Genomic DNA, 18839 nt, shown 5'->3' with positions numbered 1-18839 from the left:
GGGTGAGCAGCATCACTTGAAGAAGACACAAGGCCTTGGGCACACAAACCTGACCTGACTGACACAAATGAACAATCACTGTCATTTCTTCTTCCAACAATACCAGCTAATCTAAAATCAGCTCTTTTCTCTGTCTCTCAGCTTTGTTTTTCATTTCCTTCCATACACTGAGCTTTTATCACCCCTTTTGCCTGCACTACTCTATCATTTTTCTAATATCCTGTACCACATTCCTCTATTATCCAGGCAGGGCAGCAGCTGAGAGTTACAAACTTCACTCTTGAATCTGGTGTGCAGGTGGCCCTTGAAACAGCCCAGATTCAGAGCTACTCAGGAAGAGCACCAGACCTCACTCACAAAGACCTGGATTAACTGCAGGTTAAGGTTTAAAGAGGCTTTACTAAATTAATCATGTGAAGGATTCAAATTTTCTAGCTGCAAATTACTGGCCTAAAGCATAAAAACCTCAAACTATTTCAAGTTTAAAGATAACAAGTAATCTTTCCTTCAGTTATAAACAAGTGAGCACTAATAAAACAAAAGTTACAAATTGAAGATTCATGAAACAATTACTTTAAGAAATAAGTCAGTTTTTTCTTCAATTTGCAGTCCAAACTGTTTTCGTACAAAAAAAAATTGTAGGTAAGATTCAGAAATTTATAGCTTCACCAAAAACAGCCACATCAACATTTTAGAAAGAATTTGTCAAACAGGAATTCTTGAAGGGCTATGTATTTTTTTGCTTTTTTACATGATTCACAAGTAAACAATTCTTTCTTTGAAAAAGAATAATCCTTAATGTTTGGTGAAAAGGTAGCTAGAAACATCCCAAACAGTTCTTCTGCTGGGAGCTCTCCCTTTAAATTCAGACAGACCATTTAATAGATTTTTGCTCTTTTAAATCCAGCATCCTGCCACACAAATACACACCAAACCCCCTGACTTTTAACCATAAATACATACCTTGGTATCCTTGGGTCGTGCCACGTGCTCACTCCAGTCTGTGTGTGCAAAAAATAAACCTGTCCCTGTACCGTTGTTCTTTGCTCTATAAAAATGGAAGGAACACTGTTCTAAATTACAATTATTAAAAAAAAAATAGTTTAAAGACATTAGAATATTTTCCTCCTAGGAGAAATTACTGGAGCCATTATACTGATCTTTTGCAGCATGGACTGTTTTGTCCTTGACAAATTTACTCTGACTACACATTTCAACATTCTTTTGAAACTCACAGATCCATGCACCAGCATGTTTTAGTTTGCATTTTTAGTGTTAGATTTTGAGACAAACCAAACCCCCAAACTAGATTTCTTTACTCCTAGATTTGGTGTGCTCTTTTCTGAGGTTTAAATTCTCCTTAATCCTACCCTCCCAAATCTTCTGTACTATTGGTTTCTTTATTGCTTTTATATATTTTCCTGATCTTTTCTCAAATGTGGGCTCAAACCTACACAACATGCCAAGGGGGAAGGAAAAAATAGCATTACTGCTCTAGTTTAAAGAGCTCTTTACATTCGTTCTCCCTAGATACACAGCCAAGATTAGCAGTGAATTTTCTGTAACAGCATCACACCACAACCTCATGTTTAATTTACCATCAACCCCTCAGTGTATCCTGGCGTAGCCAACTGCTAATTAGCCAATCTCAAACTCCCATCTGCACTTAGTTCCTTTTCCAAAAGGCAGAATGAGACGCACGTGGACTCTGCTTGTTCCAACAAGCAAAACCCCTCCATGCATTGAAAGGGAAAAAAAGATTTGTGACGTTTTTGGATGAACGAAACCCTTTTGTGGGACACTCACCGTAGCCTTCAGGTAGCTCAGGCGACTGGTGGCCGTGGGGCCTGTTCTGAGGTGTCTGTGTGTGAGCTCTGACCTCGGGGGTGCGGAGCCGCTGGGCCTGGAGCCTCTGGTCCTGGCTGGGGGACTCGAGGAAGCGGCAGCCGCCCCCCCCGGCCGCTCCCGTCGTGTCCGTGTACGGCGCCGGCTCCTCCATGAAGCAGCTCAGCGGCCGCCCCGGCCCCGAGTCCTCATAAACCGTCCTGAAAATGGGGAAACTTCGAGAGTTTCCATCACAAGGGAAGTGAATGCAGAAATAACTGTTGCTCTCCCCACACAACTTTAAGTATTGTGGCTTTTAAGCCAAGAGGTGCCATTTTATTGATGTTTTTATACCAAAATTTCTCAGCGCTCGTAACAAAAAAAAAATCAAGCCTTACCGAGTTTGGCCTAATAACCTGATACACATTCCCAGAAAATTTAGTAGTCACATTGATACTTAAGTTTCTAGTGTTAGTTACAGTCTTTCCACACATAGACCATTTTTCTAATTAAGTGTAAAGAAATAATCCTTACCCTTCATTCTCCAAAAGCCCTCTGCAGTCTACTACAGAACCTCCTGTGCCTATTCTGTCCCGTGTCTGTAAACTGACTGAAAGAAAAAAACACAAACTCAGGTCAATAAAAGAAAAACTGCATTCTTAAAAACAGCAAAAAAATCCACATTTATACAGGGAAAAATATTAAGGAAAGCCCTATCCTATGCACAAGAACACATCACTTATCAAAATTCCCTCCATTCTCTTAAAGCATCACTAATTTTTTAAAAAGCAGAAGAGAAACCAGAGGGCCATCCCCTCAAAACTTGAGTTTATTTCTGTAAATATCAAACATGTCAAGTTCTACATCTGGGTTTCATGAGGATCTAGAAAGGGAAGCTGGAAAAATATTGCTCACCACTAGATGTCATCTTAGGGTGAGAATTTGGAGCTTGCCCAATACATTTATATATCACTGAAACCTGGGGTTGGTTGGGGGCAGTAAAACGTGGGGTAAATTTGCTGTAAAATGAGCATGGCCTTGTTGAAATTTGGAAATGGCTTGCATGAGTCAAAGGTGTCAAACCAGCAACTCGTAAAATGTCTTTTAACTCCTCCAGATCCTTTTTTAACACTGAAGATTCACTTTGCCTGTCACCTTGCCCAAATGCATCATTTCCCAGTGACATTCACCCTTCCAGAGATGCAGCAGAAGCCTTGCCAGATGCATTCCCTGTTTTTAATTCTGTTTCCCAGCATCAACTGAGAGGAAACAAACTCCTGCATAGGAGTGTAATGAAAATTTTCAGGTTATGTAATTTAATCCCAGAAAAATAAGAAAAACCAGCACAGAACAGGCACAGAAGCAGTGACTAGAGGAGTTTTTCCCTATGGATATTTACCAAGCAGATGGAATTTAGCTGGGATCATTCTTACCCACTATTTGGCCTCGGACAGCATCGGTGTCTGTGGGGTTGAGTTTGCATAGATCCAAACGCTGGTCTGCAAAGGAGAATTGGAAAAATCAACCCTGGGAAGGGCTGGGTGGGAACACTATCCACTACTCAGTACAAGGTATGGAGGGTTCTTGGTCACACCAGGGAGGAAGTGCTCTTACATCCAGTATCTTTTAGCCTGCTGATGGCATTGGAGAGGAGTCGGACACACCCCAGGAAGCCAGCTCCCTGTTTCTTATGGATTTTTTTATGGTTCCATACACTGATGGTTATGGAATCTGTTTTCCCAACGTATCTAGAAAGATACATATTAAAAGAGTAATTTTAGAAATAATAACCTCTTTTTACTCCACAGAACTGATGCTGTAATTGGTACAAATTCTGACACATTTTAGTACATTGGTCATGCCTCTTCATTATAAGTACACAAGTGCTTATGCCCAAAATGCTGTTATTAATGAATTACTGCACAGTGATTTCACACAGCATGGGAAATTGATATTGCTGCAGCATGAATTTAACTACAGCCAGCCTCATTAAAAGCTAAACAACAAGTCGATTAACATAGAAAACTGCAGAATTTATGGTTCTAATAATTTGAGGAAAATAAATCATTCCAACAAGGACAATTTTCTGTAAAAGCTGGATGGCACTGCTCCAGGAGAGCTCACTAAGCCCTTGTGCTGTGTACCTCCAAATTCAAATACCTAAAAGCAAAGTACCACTCCTTTATTAACAGGGATTTTCTTCTTGAAAAAAAATCAGTCCCTGAGAGGACAGGGTTAGATGGGATATCGTGAAGAAATTCTTCCCTGTGAGGGTGCTGAGGCCCTGGCACAGGGTGCCCAGAGAAGCTGTGCCTGCCCCATCCCTGGAAAAGTCCAAGGCTAGGCTGGGAGCAACCTGATCTAGTGGAAGGTGTCCCTGACCATGGCAGGGGGTGGAACTGGATGATCCTTAAGGTCCCTTCCAACCAAGCTGTTCTGAGATTCTATGAAATGTGACTCTTCTTGCTAACACAAAATGAAGTTGCAGTGCCAACCCTGCACATTTTTTCACTAGACAAATCTCTGGGATACTGATTACTTATGACCTTCCAACCAACTCACAGATCATAATGCTGGTTCCACTTGGGGTCCAACGTGTTCTTCACAGTGTCAGTGGAATGGCACTGACCTGACCCATCCACAACTATTTTAGCAAATGGGTCAGGAAGTCCTGTGAAAAGGAAAAGGTGCTGTTAAACACAGTCCTTTGTTCTGCTGCTTCCAAGACAATGCCATTAGAAGCTCCCCCCTCAAGAAAGAACAGTTGTCATTATCCTGGAAATATTTTAGTAAATCCTGTGTTTGAGGTGGATGCTCCTGGTACCCCTCAGCACAGAGCTGTGAGCAGCAGCCTGCCTGTGCTTCCATCAGTCAGATTTCCAGCTGGAATTTGTGAGCCCTGAGTGTTTCCAACCCTGAAGTGCACACAATCTACAACCCCGAGTAACGTGTACTCCTGTAGTAATGCAGTGCATATGACACACAGAGATGAGCCTCCACAGTAATGCACCATCTCCAGATAAATCTGATTAATCCAGAGCAGAAAGTTACACAATTAGGACATACTTACTGAAGAAATCTTTCTTTGCGAGATTCTTGGCACACAATACTGCAAAACAAAAAAGCAGATAAAGAAATCTTAAAACTGTTTAAAAAAAGAAAGCTTTCTGGTAATCAAATCAGCTAAAATAATACCTGATCATAATTAATAAAAGCCACCTAAATATTAAATGTGAACATTGTTTTCTTTATCTGGGATTGGAATATTTACATATAAATTTGGCTTTATATTTGCTGCTTTAATTCTATTGTTACAACACACAGAAGATTTAATGAACATCCCTTTGCATTAAAACCTCCTAATTTTCTTTACTTCATGTTTAGACAAATGCTAAATCAGCTTTTTGTTGTTGTTTCAGAATCCATCCATTTTAGAACAAGGGCTAATCATTTTCTGCACAAAGAACAGTTCTGGGATTCCTGGAAGAGATCTTCTTCACTAAATCCCATCAAATGCAGTGCAACCTCCTGCTCCTTGCACACCAAGTGTGGCTACATGGTGAAACAAAGCATGGCAGGGATTCTGCAACAGCACAAGCAATCTGTAAATACACAAAGGTTTGGGGATAAGTATGACAGGGCCTCACTCTGGAGAAAAATAAATATACTGAACAAAAAATCTGCATCAAGATGTTTTCCTTTGAAAGGGCCACAAATGAGACATCGTTTCCCTCTCTCCAATTCTACTCACCAGCACAGCAGTTGAAGAAAAAATTACATCAGGAAACTCACATCAATCTCCATTTCTACCAGTCTATTACCAGCTACAAGTCTAATTTTGCTTTTCCATAAGGACTGCTCAGTAGGATCTCAGCAATCCAAGTTGTTTAGTATCCATTAAACTGTTCTAACAGGCCAGGAAAAACAACTCCAGAGCCAAAGAGGAAAATATTGGAGCTCAACTTATCTCAAACTAAGATCCAAGAAAGGAAGGTAACTATAAAAGACCTAATTACTGTTGAGGGAGTCTCTTTCCCCAGTGGGAAAAAAAGAAATCTTTCAGCATGAGAATGAAGGCTCAGAAGATAATCAATGGCCAATTCCCCAGGTATGGACCATTTCCCCTTCTCATCTCCATCTCCCCTTCTTCCTGAATTACCCTCAGTCTCACTGTAATTTTATACTGGGGAAAGGGAAGGTGCAAAGGAACAAATCCTTTATTTATTTATTTTTATATACTTCTACTGGAATTCCACCTCTCAGCTCCAGGGAAACATTCCCTACGTAACACAGGCAGCAGAGAAAAAACTGCCTCACCTCACATGTCAAGCCAACAGACCAAAGAAATCCACTATTTAACCCAGAAGCTCATGGAAAAAAATACAGAAATCCTCCCTCTTAGTAATAATTAAAGCAGCCACACCAGGAAAGTATTTTTAGAAGGGATTAAAAATTACTTATTTCTTACACTGGTAAACCATAATCAGAGAAAGCTTCTCTTGCATTTTTTTTAAACAACTGACCAAAAAGAGAAGTGTGCCAGACTATGGCAATTCAATCTGAAAGAACACAGGGTTAGAGAATCACCATCCGCTGCCTGTGGAAGCACCAGAGCAACCTCTAATTTCCTTTTCCTGTTGAGAGTGTTTCAGAGGAAAAACTACTCAAGAAACAGACTAAGTACAAGTAAAATAAGAACTTTAGCATGCTAGTACCAGCCAAAAGGAATTCTGTGAGATTTTTAAAATCAACTCTACTTTGCCATCCCCAGTTTTAAGAATATTTTACTGAGCTGGAGAAGGATGAAATCTGTAACTTTCTCCATATGGTTTGTCCATATAATTATTACCTTTATTCCATATTTCAGGTGTGCTTTCAAAACAGCAGCATAAATTTCTGAAGCTATTATTGAAGAATTATATTTTTCATGTAATTCTTTTCCCTCTGCCCCAGCCTTTCAGTCTACAGTAGATGAGCACAGCTGCCAATTTTCCACTCACAGCCTGTGAAACCCTCAATTTTCGGTTGCAAAAATTATTACTCTTTCTTGTAAGAAAAATATTGGCACAAAAGCTAATAGCTGAAATAAACCTTTATGGAGCAATCTCCAGAATCAGGCTGCCCGAGATGGACCATTGGCTCTGTTCCACTATTTGCATGTTAAACCCACTAGAGCAAAAAAATATTTGCAAGAGCTGTATCACTTAAAAGCCACAGATTTCTAAATTCCAGTAAAAAAACAGGTGGCAAAGGTCAGCAACGGGAGACTTGGATGTGAAAGCATGCCAGCAGCAGAGCAGACAGCCCCTCCCTGCTGTGCAAAGCTGGGACTGGGCCACATTTCCTTCTTAAACACATCGTCCCAACAGCAGAGGAAGGACCTGATAGCTGCTACATGAAGCCCCAAGTTCATGGACTTGAGTAGATTTAGCTACAAAGGCTTAAAAAGTTATTAATTTTATCCCCGATTCAGAGGGTGTTTAGGAGAATGAGACAGACCCTTAGGTCTTTGCCCAGGTTTTGCCCAAATCCCCTCTTTGCCCATTTTCCAAAGTGCTTTTTCTTTCTCTTAAACAAGAAAGGTTCTGGGCTTGTCAGCAGGAGTGATCTCCCTGCATTTGTTGCAACACTACAAAAGGTATTAATTCTCCTGACTTGGGTATTTACATTCTGCCTCCTCAAAGTCAACCAACTTGTTTCAGCCTGAAACAGGATTTGTTTATGCTCCGCTCCCAATTGTTGCACAGCTCTGAAAAACTTCTTTTTTTAATACAACAGATCCCAAACAACACCGAAACAATGTCTTTACATCTAGATTATAATATTTATAAAGGGATGGGAATGTTTTTTTAAGTACCTGACATTATTGAGATAATTTCAAAGGCCAAATTAGCCAGCTGGGTGAAGTGCTAGTGTGAAAGCACATTTGGCAGGAGGTGAAGAAAGGACGAGCCTTAGACAAAGTCAGTGTTCACCCTGGGGATGTAGCTTGAGTGAGCTGAGAGGTTCCTCTGCCAGGCCCGGGTTGTCCAGCCTGCCTCCAAACAGAAATGAATCATTGCTGTGGTTCAGGAGGTGCTGCAGGAGCAGGACTGGTACAGTGAGGAGAGCACAGAGTGGCACCAGCGTCTGAACAAGGCAGCTGAGAATTGCATCAGAAAGCTCCTCACTCACCCTGAGCCACCATCCTGCAGCAAGAGCAGCACTCGCAGGGAGGCACAGAAAAACAGTCTGGGAGAGGAACCATTTCAAACACTCCCAAGTAAACAGAGCCTGACTCTGCATCAGCACCAGATTTATTCCCATACACCACAGAATGTCTCAGTTTGGAAGGGACCCATAATGATCAGAGTCCAGCTCCCAACACACCCCATCCCACTGCACACTGCTAAGATGTTACAAGTGTTTCCAGCTGCACAGTGTACAAATGACACAGTTTCCTGAGGGGAAAAGTAAAGTAAATAAGGCAAGTGATGAAAATATTCCATAGGCCCAGCCTGTACCAATGCAAAACAGCAGGCAAATGTGCACCTGGGAGTGCATTCATTCACACTTTGCAAGTTAAAGGTAGGAGCCTCCATGCTCAAATTAAGGACCTTTACATGGGATATTATCTGAGCTAACCACGGCCTTCAACTCAGTGTCCAAGTTAATTCTGGAGACAAGACAGGACAAACCAGCAGTGTGTCCACATCTTCCTCAGGAAAGGTGGGGAGAGGTCACAGGGAACCATGCTGGCAAATACCACTTTCAGCCATCTCTGGCCTTCCCTTGGATATTTCAGGTTAATTATTTATGCTTGTACAAACAGGCAGCCAGATTCCAGGATATATTCGTTTTACTTTGTGACAGAAGACAAACACAGGCCAGCAGGCCGATGGCATACAAAGGACTTCACTCAATATTTCCTTCTGTATAGACCATCTTTAATCATAGAGATATGCAGCATAATCATTACAAGCACCAAGGCTGGCTGGTTTGTTCTAAGATAGAAGCAGAGAAGAACAATGAGGCTTTGGAATACAAAGTAATAAAGATCTTGACATAAAATGAAACTAAAGTTACTGCACACAATTGGAAAATGAAAATGGCTGCAAAGCAGGTTCAAATTTGAGACATCCAAGTAATGGAAATATCTCTGCTAATGCTTCAAAGCCTGTGTAGGTTTTGACTTGTGAACTTGGTAGCCTGTGCTGGAGATGCCCCAGCAGGACAGTCCCCTGTGTGTGCCAGCTCACAGCCTGGTTTCCACAGCTGAAATCCCATTCTGAAAAACAGCTCTGGGAAGGCTGCATGGCAAAAATAATGTACATAAAGTGAAAAAAGCCTCCCCCAAAAAAGGAGAAAAACGCGAACATCAGCTATTCACCACATGCTGCTCCAACACCCTAAAACTCATGGCCCACAATTAAAATCTTTGCTGAATCTCTTATGTGAAATCATGTCTCATCCAAACAGTGGATTTTGTGGAAAATACTCTGAATACCACATGCCACCCCTTCTGAACTGCCCTGAGGAATGACTCTGCTTACAGTTGTGTTCTCTGCACATAACCTTAAATGAGACTTCACTGCAGATAAGGTCTGCTTTTATTTCTCCTACCAGACAACCCGCAAAGGTTTCACGTCTGGTTTTTTTAAGGATGGCAATCATTTATATTTGGTGGGATACAAAAAAATGGTTTTATGGGAAAGGAAAGATGGCTGAAGTGTGTAAAAATGCAGTTTCTCTACAGCTAGCCACATCACTGAGCTGAAATACACCACTTTATTCACAAATTGCACTTTAAATTGTCACCACAAAGGCCAAGGTTTCTATTCTAGTCATTTTTTTGTTTGCTTTAGGAATACTTTTGGTCTTTCTCTTTGTCTGCTCGAGACTGAAATGCATAAATCCAGACTGCTTTAACTTCTCAGTAACCGAACCCGAACCGCTGCAGCGCCGGCGAGCACCGAGAGGTAAACAAACCCACAGCCTTCCTTACATCTGCCAAATAAGCCAATTAGCTGTATGGAACTAATTTCATCCTGACATGCACCCTGAGTGGCCTTCACTAACGATCTCAGCATTGTGGTGCCAATGAGATTTGCAATCTGAGACACAAACCAACCAAAAACCCCCCAGACCCCTCTGACTTCAGGCCCTGCATTCATGCCCTGACACTGGAAGGCTCTGCCCGAACTCATGCTAAACCAGACCCTGACTACCAGATTAAAGCAAAGCTTCATTATAAAACCCTCAATTCTTAAAGAGTCGCTAGAGTTGATACACGAACCCTTTTTGTGGCCCTTTTGTGTAGGCTGCTGTAAAAATCAAAGCCTCTTTTCAAGGCATGATCTCCTCGTGGGTTGGAACTTGGCTTCGTGTAGCCAGTTGCAAACACTAGACAACTTTGAAGAGATCTTCAAAAAACCACACACCCAGAAAAAGCCATTTTTATTAGTCCATTAACATGTCATTAAAGTATCTACTTAGTCAGGAATCAAAATTCCATCCTACCTAAGCAGAAAGCAGTCACGAATGAGAGGCAGTTCTCCTACTGCAAAAAAAATCAAGTTGACAAAACACAAGAGCTTCATCTCTGCTCCTAAGAATTACTGAAACCGAAAAATTCTACAACAATAAGTCTTCACATACAACCAGCAAGGGCTGACTTAACCCTCAGTAATATAAATCATTGAAAAACCCAGCACAGGGCTATTGGAAGAACAAGACTCATTAAATTCCCTTTTAACTGAAACTGTGTGCAGCACAAGACCAGTAAAGCAAGTTTAAAAATTAACTGACTGAGATGTAAAACTGGAGAAACTCTGAAGAGTTATGGAATCAGCTGAAGAACTTTGCAGGGATAAAAAAGGGAGATCAATAGGAAGCTGAATTAATGTTGATGTACAGAATCCAAGAAAGGCACACAAATCAGAAGTGGGAATAAGCTTATCAATTATTCCTCATACCAACTTTTCTCTCTCTTCTTTCCCCTTGATCACCCCTAACAGATACCTGAGATAAAGGTTAGCTCTCAGATTAAATCTTTCATTAAATCCCAGCTATTGCCTCAGTTTTCTTATGACTTTGCAATGCCTCCCTCTAATCCAGGCCAAGAGCATTGTCATACTCTGCACAGAGTTGCCCATTTCCCCCAAATATCCCTGAATGCATGAGCCTTACAGACACACCCTCAGCTCTGAAAGCAGAAGCTGCCCATGGGGTTTATCTGGCCCATGTGCCACTCAAATTGTACTTCCATGGGTGCTTTTTCTCTTAAAGTTTATTTTTTAGGGCAAACCTTTCGTAGACCTCTGTTTCATCAGCTAATTGTTCTTCTTGGCCCTGCAGTGGTTGCTCAGATGCAGGAAATACAGCCAGAGATGCTGGGGCAAGAGTGAGACCCTAACTGGTGACACCTCCTCTGTCACCAAGATGTCCTTGAAGCTCTGTCTTCCCTCACATCCCTTCCACTTTCTCTTTGCTGTCTCCAAACGTGTCCAAAGCACAACCAGTTTCTGTGAGAACTGGAATTTAAGGGCTAAGTCAGTTATTGCCATCACCATTTTACAGCCATTCTCAAGAACAGCCCATCATTTACACAGCTTTACCAGGAAATGTAATTTATACCCACTGTATGGTTTCTAAAACTCAGTCATCCACCCCCACCAATAATTCTGCCAGGACCACAGCCAAGTGGGACAATAATTTTGTAAGAAGAGATTTCCCAAATTCAGTTAAGATTCCCTGAAAACAAAGGATACACTCAGGCTTCATCTACTGCATCACTTTCTGTATAGTATACACTAGTAAGATATAGGAATATATGTAAAAGCCTCAAAATTGCTGTTAAAACCACACAGAATAATATGCTGTTCTCAGGGCAAATACAACTTCTTAGCTGAGAGCTAAACAAAACAATTTCAACAGAAAAAAATCCTGCTGGAAATACAAAATGGACTTTTCATTTACTCCACACTTCACTATGCAAGTTACAGTTACTGGGATCAACACAGCTCTGGAATTCTTCCCTTATTCAATCTTTTGCATCTCTAACCACGTGCACTTGCATTGAATAATTCATATTTCCAAGCAAGTGGTGTCTATCCAGACAGACTTATCTGCACGCCTTGCACATTCTTGTGCTCACACTTTGGATCAGACACAACGTGAGCTGTGCAACATCATCACCAAAATGAAGCTAAAAACACACCAGGAAACTATGTGGCTCAATTCCCTTAAATTGCATTCAAACTAAGGAATAAATCCATGCTGAAATCTCAATGCTTTGCTTTTACAGTTACCCAAGCACCGCAAAAGCATCTGGAAAAAAATTCCTAAAGCATGAAAAACATGTTCCTCCACCCACATGCACTCATAACTCAGATTCCAAACTGAATTTTACTAAGATGGCCAAAAATATTTTGTACTTTCAACACCAAGGAGGTTTCAAAGCATCTTTTTCCAATCCCTAAAATTGTCAGCACCTAACGGGACCCTGTTCTCATCCCAACATTGCTCACAACAGGTCCCAGGCAGAGCTGGGGATTGAACCCAGCTCAAACCCAGCCCCAATCCCAGAGTCCCAGGAACAAAAGGTCCTTTCTAGAAATCCTATCCAAATGTTCAGATATATGAATTTGTTTCTCTGGAATATGTGAGGTGAACAATGGTAAATTAAAAATCAAATACAGAAAAGAAACCCTGAATGCTTTAGATATTGCTGAGGCATAAATTAGGTATGAAATAGCTGACACTCCTGTAGTGGAGAACAGTGCCTGTGCTCAGTCAGCATTTCAGAGAGGTGTGTTTCATTTAAAGTGTCTCTGATCTTCACTTTCATAAGTTCAAGGTATAAAGCCCTGAACACCTTATTTTCATTACCAAAAGGAAGCCTAGAAGGACTCTCCTGTGCAGCTGATCATTTGCTTACTAATTCAGTACATAAAAGGCTTTTCCAATAAATATTATGTTCACTATAAAACACAGAAATTAAGATTCTCCTGCTTCCCAGATATTCTCTCTGGGGCTGCCCAGACCACTGCTACCACTGCATGTTTTATAAGCAGTTTGTGAGATTCAAGTTACAGGTATGTTTCTGTACTAACAGCACCTTTTTTTTTCCCCCACAAAACACCATCCAATTAATGGACTTCGAGCTTTTACAAGCCATTCATTTCCTAATTCCGTGAGGAAAACCTGCACAACTGCTCTCTGCTGCTTTATAAAGGGGAGAAAGTGCAGAACAAGAGACCAAAACCAGAAGCAACACATTTGCGGGTACTTAACTGAGCACCACAATTAGCAGAATGCAGAAGCGCTCACACCAATTAAACCAGAGCCAGCCTTGGGGTCCTGTCCACTGAGCAAAAAAACTTGAAATGTCAGGAACACAACACAACTTTTGTACTTTCCAAGCCAGTACTATCTCCAGCTCAGTATGTAAGTATTGCCTTGCCTCAGAATCGCTGCTGTTATGCAGGAGGCAGAAAGGAGTCTGACCTGCTGCTGCAGAACACGGGAAACCTGTGAAAGAAGAAACCTTGGGACACAAAATCTTGGCAAAGTTCGAGTAGATACCAAGCCAAGCAACAGTTCAATAGAAACACTGAATTTTTGTCTAACAGCAAAAGGTCTACAACTTCCAAGCTAAAACGAAGCAGATTTCTCAGTTTAAAACATAAAACATATGTTTTGTATCTCCAAAGAGTGGCTGGTATTTACATTCCTTCAGATACAGGTAGTGTCAGTATTTCAACAAAGCAATTTGAATGTTAAGCACTATTGCAAAGGAGGAAAAAAATGTAATTTAACACATTCTCAATCTCAATTTAAAACCAAGATTTGTTTTTCCAGACAAAACCAGTATTTGACTTCTTTGATATCTTACTGCAATTAAATAAGGTATAAAATCAACTTTACAGGAACAAAAGTTTCCAGTTGGGGTATATAATAAACAGTACAAAATTAATGTCTGGTTTTCATCAAGTGCTAAGTAGATTGCTCAAAAGTAAGAACATTGTTATTCAAAAAATTGATGGTGTTACGTGTAAGTTGTAAACTATGTAAACTATTAGTTCATCCCATGGGGCTTAAATGTATCAGTAAAAGAGCTGTAGTTAAACAATCCACATGGAACGTTGCCTTAGTGCTCAGTATACAGCTTTGGCTCTGCACTGCTCAACTCAGTGTTACACTGAGGCTTCCTTGTGAACCAAGAGCAGGAAGCTGGCACGGGAATCACTTCAGTGACCCAGGAAGCTGCTGATGTTGAGATTAACTTTCAGCAAAATGAAGGGAGAAGAAAAAAAAAAATCCCTGTTTTAAAAACACTGAAAATACAAACCAACAAATTTTGCCAGAGTAATTTTTAGAAGTTCATAAATACAAGTATGAAAACACTGATGACCACTGCGGTCACAATGTTCAAGAATCCACATTTCTTCATTCATATGGAAACAGTGAATGAAGAATTTTCAATACAGAAATTCCACAGGAAAATTTGGCCTACAGGCTACTAAGCACATAGAAAGAAGAAACCTCAGAACAATGCACAGGGCCCAACTTACTTTAGAATAATCAAGACTCATTTGGAATTTCTTCAGTAACTGGAAATCTTGTAACAAGAAGTTGCTCAAAATCTACTGCAAAGAGTAACACTTACCAAGCACCTCTTCTGGCACTACTAACTTCAGCAACTGCTACCAGGACAAATTCCAGCAGGAACTGGATGACTTCTCAAGAGGCACAGTCAACACCCCAAATTTTTTTTTTTGCAAGTAAATGAAAAGCATTCTTTCTTTCAAGTAAGGCATCAGCACCGTATCACTGCTTTACCACCACATACCTCAGGTTAGCAAATGCCTCAGAAACTTTCCCTGATTTCCAGCACATCTCACTGTTTTCCACGCTTGGATTTTAACTGAGGTATGCTGAGTGCTTTTTGGCATGTTTGGATAGAAACATAAAAAGTCTCAAGTCTTGTCATGTAAAGCTTTTCAAAGCCATGGGCCTTGCTGCCAAAAAAAAACCATTTTCATGCTCTTACAGCTTTTGCCTTCCTTATTCTCAGAGCTGCTGTTTGCTTTTTGGTCAGATGGTAACAAACACATGAGCTCCAGCAGCCCTTTCTGACCTGACCCTGAGTGAGCTCTGACTTAAAAATCAGGGCAGTGAAAGTCCACATTCAGGGAAGAGTTAAGGGAGCACAAAAGCCCAGAGCCATGAGTTCATTTTGTTCTAGGCTGTTCAGAGTGGCCAGCCAAAAACTGAACCAGCTGGAATTCATTCCCAAGTACTTCTTTCTTCCCAGAGCTCCCTGGGCTGTCGTTATCAACCTGAGGATAACAAACATATGGATCATCAAGATGGAGCTGGTGCTGGAAAGAAGTGGCAGAGCCTAATGGCCCATAATAAATGAAGTCTTGATCCTAACTTGGATCTTAGTACTGAGGTATAAATGCTTCTAATGTCTTAGGGGGAAAACTGCCCACACTAGATGGAATTAAACATTCCACTGACTTCTCTTCTTGATGGTTTCCCTGTTAGCAGCTCTTGCACACATCTATTTTTGTCTTCATTACCATTCCATATTCAAATTATAGCCATCAGATTCCAGACCATTCAAGAGGCATGTGCAAAAAAAGAAGGAAAAAATGACACCCTGACCATCCAGGTAAAATTTAAAAAAATAATTCAGGCTGATTAAGTGCTGAGCTACAAAATAGAACAATTGCTTTAATTTCCTATACAAAAGCTAAAATAAAGGTGCAAAATTTAAAAACAGGAAGAGCGAAGAAAAATCGTGTTCACCCAAATTAAATTCTTGGCATCCTTTCTCATTTTGAATCAGGTACATTAGCTGTTTTACAATATTGTTTTTAACTCCTGGAATTCTTTTCAATCTCCAGTACTTGTTTTGTGACTATTCTGCCCGTTATAATCCCTTACAACACCCGCCCAAGAGGTTACAAATAGCTGACCACTGTCTTTATGTCTGTTCTTTCATTTGTTCAGAGAACTCAGCTCAAACTTTCTTTGTTTACAAATGAAAAACCCAAGGCAGCCCCAAAGAGCCGTGTTTGTGGAGGGCACTGATGCTAAAAGGTGAGCAGCCACCTGGACACCTGCCAGGGAATCAGCTTGTCTGGGCTTATTAGCCTGGGCCTTGTGCCAGCCCTGCTGAGCTTGGGAGGGATGTGGGGAGGTGACAGTGGTGGCACTGGGGAAGGAGGGGACTGCAAGTGGATGTGCAGGAATAAGCAAGCTGTGGTAGAGGCGAAGGAGAACGGGACAGAAATGAGGCTTGTTCCAAAAAAAGACTGCAATTACAGAGGTATTAATAGCTTTGTGAAGCCAAATTTTTATCATTCATTCACCTACTTTTGTTCTTTTATTAACCCCAGGACTGAATTATTGTTTTCTTCCACAGGACAATTGTCCAGCTGTCACAGGAAAAACACCCCTAAGCAACAAACTTTCCAAGGGATTAGTATGAAAGCTTTTACGTAGAGGAAGAAAATCTGATTTAATAACCAGTTTCATTTAAAAACTACAATGAGAGAATGATGTGTAAGAGACTTTTTTTGGTGCTGCCATTGTTACAGGACAAGTCTTGTCTACATGAAGCACGTAGACACACTCCTTCCAATCTACCTAATCACCTATTAGTCACACAAGTGGTAAATCCCCAAAAGCACTTTGGGCCAGGCCATGCAAACGCTGGATGAACTGAGTTACATCAGTTCTCATCTGATTTCCTGGCAGTGAGCTGCACGTGACTGCTGCAGTGCCCGAGGAAATGTGGGTCAATCCGTGTGTGTCCCTCGCTCTCGAGGGACACACAGCCCTGTGACTCAGGAGCAGCGGGCTGGCAGGAAGGAATGACTGCTGCTCCGTGCCAGGGTGTGCACACAGCACTGCCCATCCTCTGGAATGGCATCTCGGCGCACTCCAGAGCTCCCTCAGCAAAACGCTCCATCCAACATGCTCAGATGATGGAGAAGGCTGTCAGGCACATGGCATGACAGCAGCCACTAAAAGGAAGCTACTTCCTTCAGGAGTGATTAATCACCCGTGGTGTCTGGTGTAAACAGCCAGCCCTCACGGCCATGTCTCAGCTGAGCAGCAGCGAGATGGACAATCCAACACTGCTGCTGCGTGGGAGCTGGAGCAGGATTCCTCCCAGGACATGCCCTGGCTGGATGTGGTTAACCAATAACCTCATGGCAGCATCTCCTTCTCCCAAATCTATCTCCAACTAGCACCAAAGTTCAGCAGCTCCCTGTTATGTCTGTGTTATCGCTGTCTTACACAAGCAAAGCCACCCTCCTCACTTTAGGTATTTTAAGCAAAATGTCTCATTCTTGCATGACCTAAGGGAGGCACCAAACTAGGAGCTGAATGGCACCAAACAGGACTCTCTGAAAAGAAGGCTTTTATTCCAAATAAAGCTGTATCAGCCTGTGTTATTCCCTTGTTCTAATCATATAGGCCAGCATCTATTTAAACTGCCAAGCTAATGACTTCAAATTTGATCAATAGTCTCTGTTTATTCAGCCAAGTGCTACTGACAGTCACCAGGGATGAAGAACAAAACAAACACACTGGTCAGAGCCAATCCCTGGTTGAGCAAGCAAATCCAATCTGTGGTGGCAAACACCCTTCGATTGGATGGGGAGGTGGGGAGGGAGGCCTGATGCCCACGGACACAGACACAGCCCCTCTCCTCTGTGCCCACAGAACATTTATCCACATTATTCTGCTAACAGCCAGCTCGTGAGCTCAGTGAACTCAAGCAGAATTAACATCAGAGTGGCTCCAACTCTTATCATGTGCTATTGTAGCTATGCTAAAATATTTCCATTTGTTGTAAGGACATGACCAACAATAAGAGGATGTCACTAAGGCTTTGGACCATAGGCAGTGACTTCCCTCGTTGTCACCTTATCCACTACAGAAGGAAATTTCCTTTGGAGAAGCTTCAAGAAAGACTGGAATCATCTTCTTGAAAGCAGGACAAAAAAAAGTCCTTGACTGAATCTCCAGCCAAAGGATGCTAGGAATGTTTTAGTTACAGACTGGCTGCAGAGAGCAAAATAAAAATAGAGTTTAGAATGAAAACACATAAGAAGAGCATGCGTAGCATTCTAGCACAGATTTTTCTTTCAAAACAAATAAACATTTTCATTGCAAAATCAGTTTCTCAACAGTGACTTAACAACAATATATGTGGACCTTCCTCCCATTGGCAATTTTTATTAACAACTTGCAAGCTCCTCCCTAAAGAAACCCCCCTTTCAAATCCCAAGTGAATCTGCAGCCCTAGGATCTGGGTGAAAATGTTTTAGCGCATTATTCTGACCAGGATGTTTGGTCAGTTTTTTCAACATTATACATTTATCATTTTGTCTGTCAATAGCACCTGATTGCCATTTTCCTTGTACAAAATGTCAGTGTCCATTACATCAGTAAATTACAATCTCACTACTGCTCTGAGATACCTTGATCAAAGGTATAACATAAACTGGAGCTTGAAGGAAAAAATATGATGCCTCTTCCTATTCAACCTTAATGCATATTCAGACACAGGATTTTATACAAGTGACACCACTCGGTCACAGGACTCGGCAAAAAAAAAAAAGAAGAAAGTTCTCTTGAACAACAAGCTCTTTATCAAGCTACTATATTAGCACATCCAAAGCCCAGAACTTAATATCTAAAAAACCCAGTACATGAGAATAGCTGGTTCACTCAAAGCCTAAGACATTTGCTTTCCAGTTTAAATTGATTAAATAGATTGAATACATTGCATTTCGCATGGATGGTTAACGGTGCTAATATTCCAGACAAAATGAAATGCTGTATGAGGAAAATTCTCACTAGGGCTACCTCCCCCTGGATATATTCCTTGCTCTCACAGTAATCGAGTATAACGGAGCCCTAACAATTTCACTGAACAGGATTACACAAACAGCTCTTCACAGTTCATGGCACAGAAGCTCCCAGAAATATCTATTTCTTCACTACCT

General features: G+C 41.3%; 1 protein-coding gene across 4 annotated transcripts in view; it reads right to left on the bottom strand.

The window, feature by feature from the left end:
* Positions 1–18839, bottom strand: part of SMURF1 (SMAD specific E3 ubiquitin protein ligase 1) — a 45118-nt gene that overhangs the window by 14365 nt on the left and 11914 nt on the right. For 2 of the 4 annotated variants that reach the window (XM_039732215.1, XM_039732216.1), the window contains exons 2-8: positions 4895–4933; positions 4387–4495; positions 3439–3572; positions 3258–3323; positions 2359–2434; positions 1807–2060; positions 964–1048 (exon numbers count right to left, since the gene is read on the bottom strand). In XM_039732215.1, coding sequence (XP_039588149.1) covers positions 964–1048; positions 1807–2060; positions 2359–2434; positions 3258–3323; positions 3439–3572; positions 4387–4495; positions 4895–4933 — 763 coding nt within the window. The remainder of the gene's footprint in view (positions 1–963; positions 1049–1806; positions 2061–2358; positions 2435–3257; positions 3324–3438; positions 3573–4386; positions 4496–4894; positions 4934–18839) is intronic. The other 2 variants (XM_039732217.1, XM_039732219.1) reach the window with 1 other exon arrangement.

Source organism: Passer montanus, unplaced genomic scaffold (genome assembly GCF_014805655.1).
Source record: "Passer montanus isolate IOZ18808 unplaced genomic scaffold, ASM1480565v1 scaffold8, whole genome shotgun sequence".
Classification (NCBI taxonomy): Eukaryota; Metazoa; Chordata; class Aves; order Passeriformes; family Passeridae; genus Passer; species Passer montanus.
The sequence above is the reverse complement of the archived record's forward strand: the minus strand, read 5'-3'. Positions and strand labels throughout refer to the sequence as shown.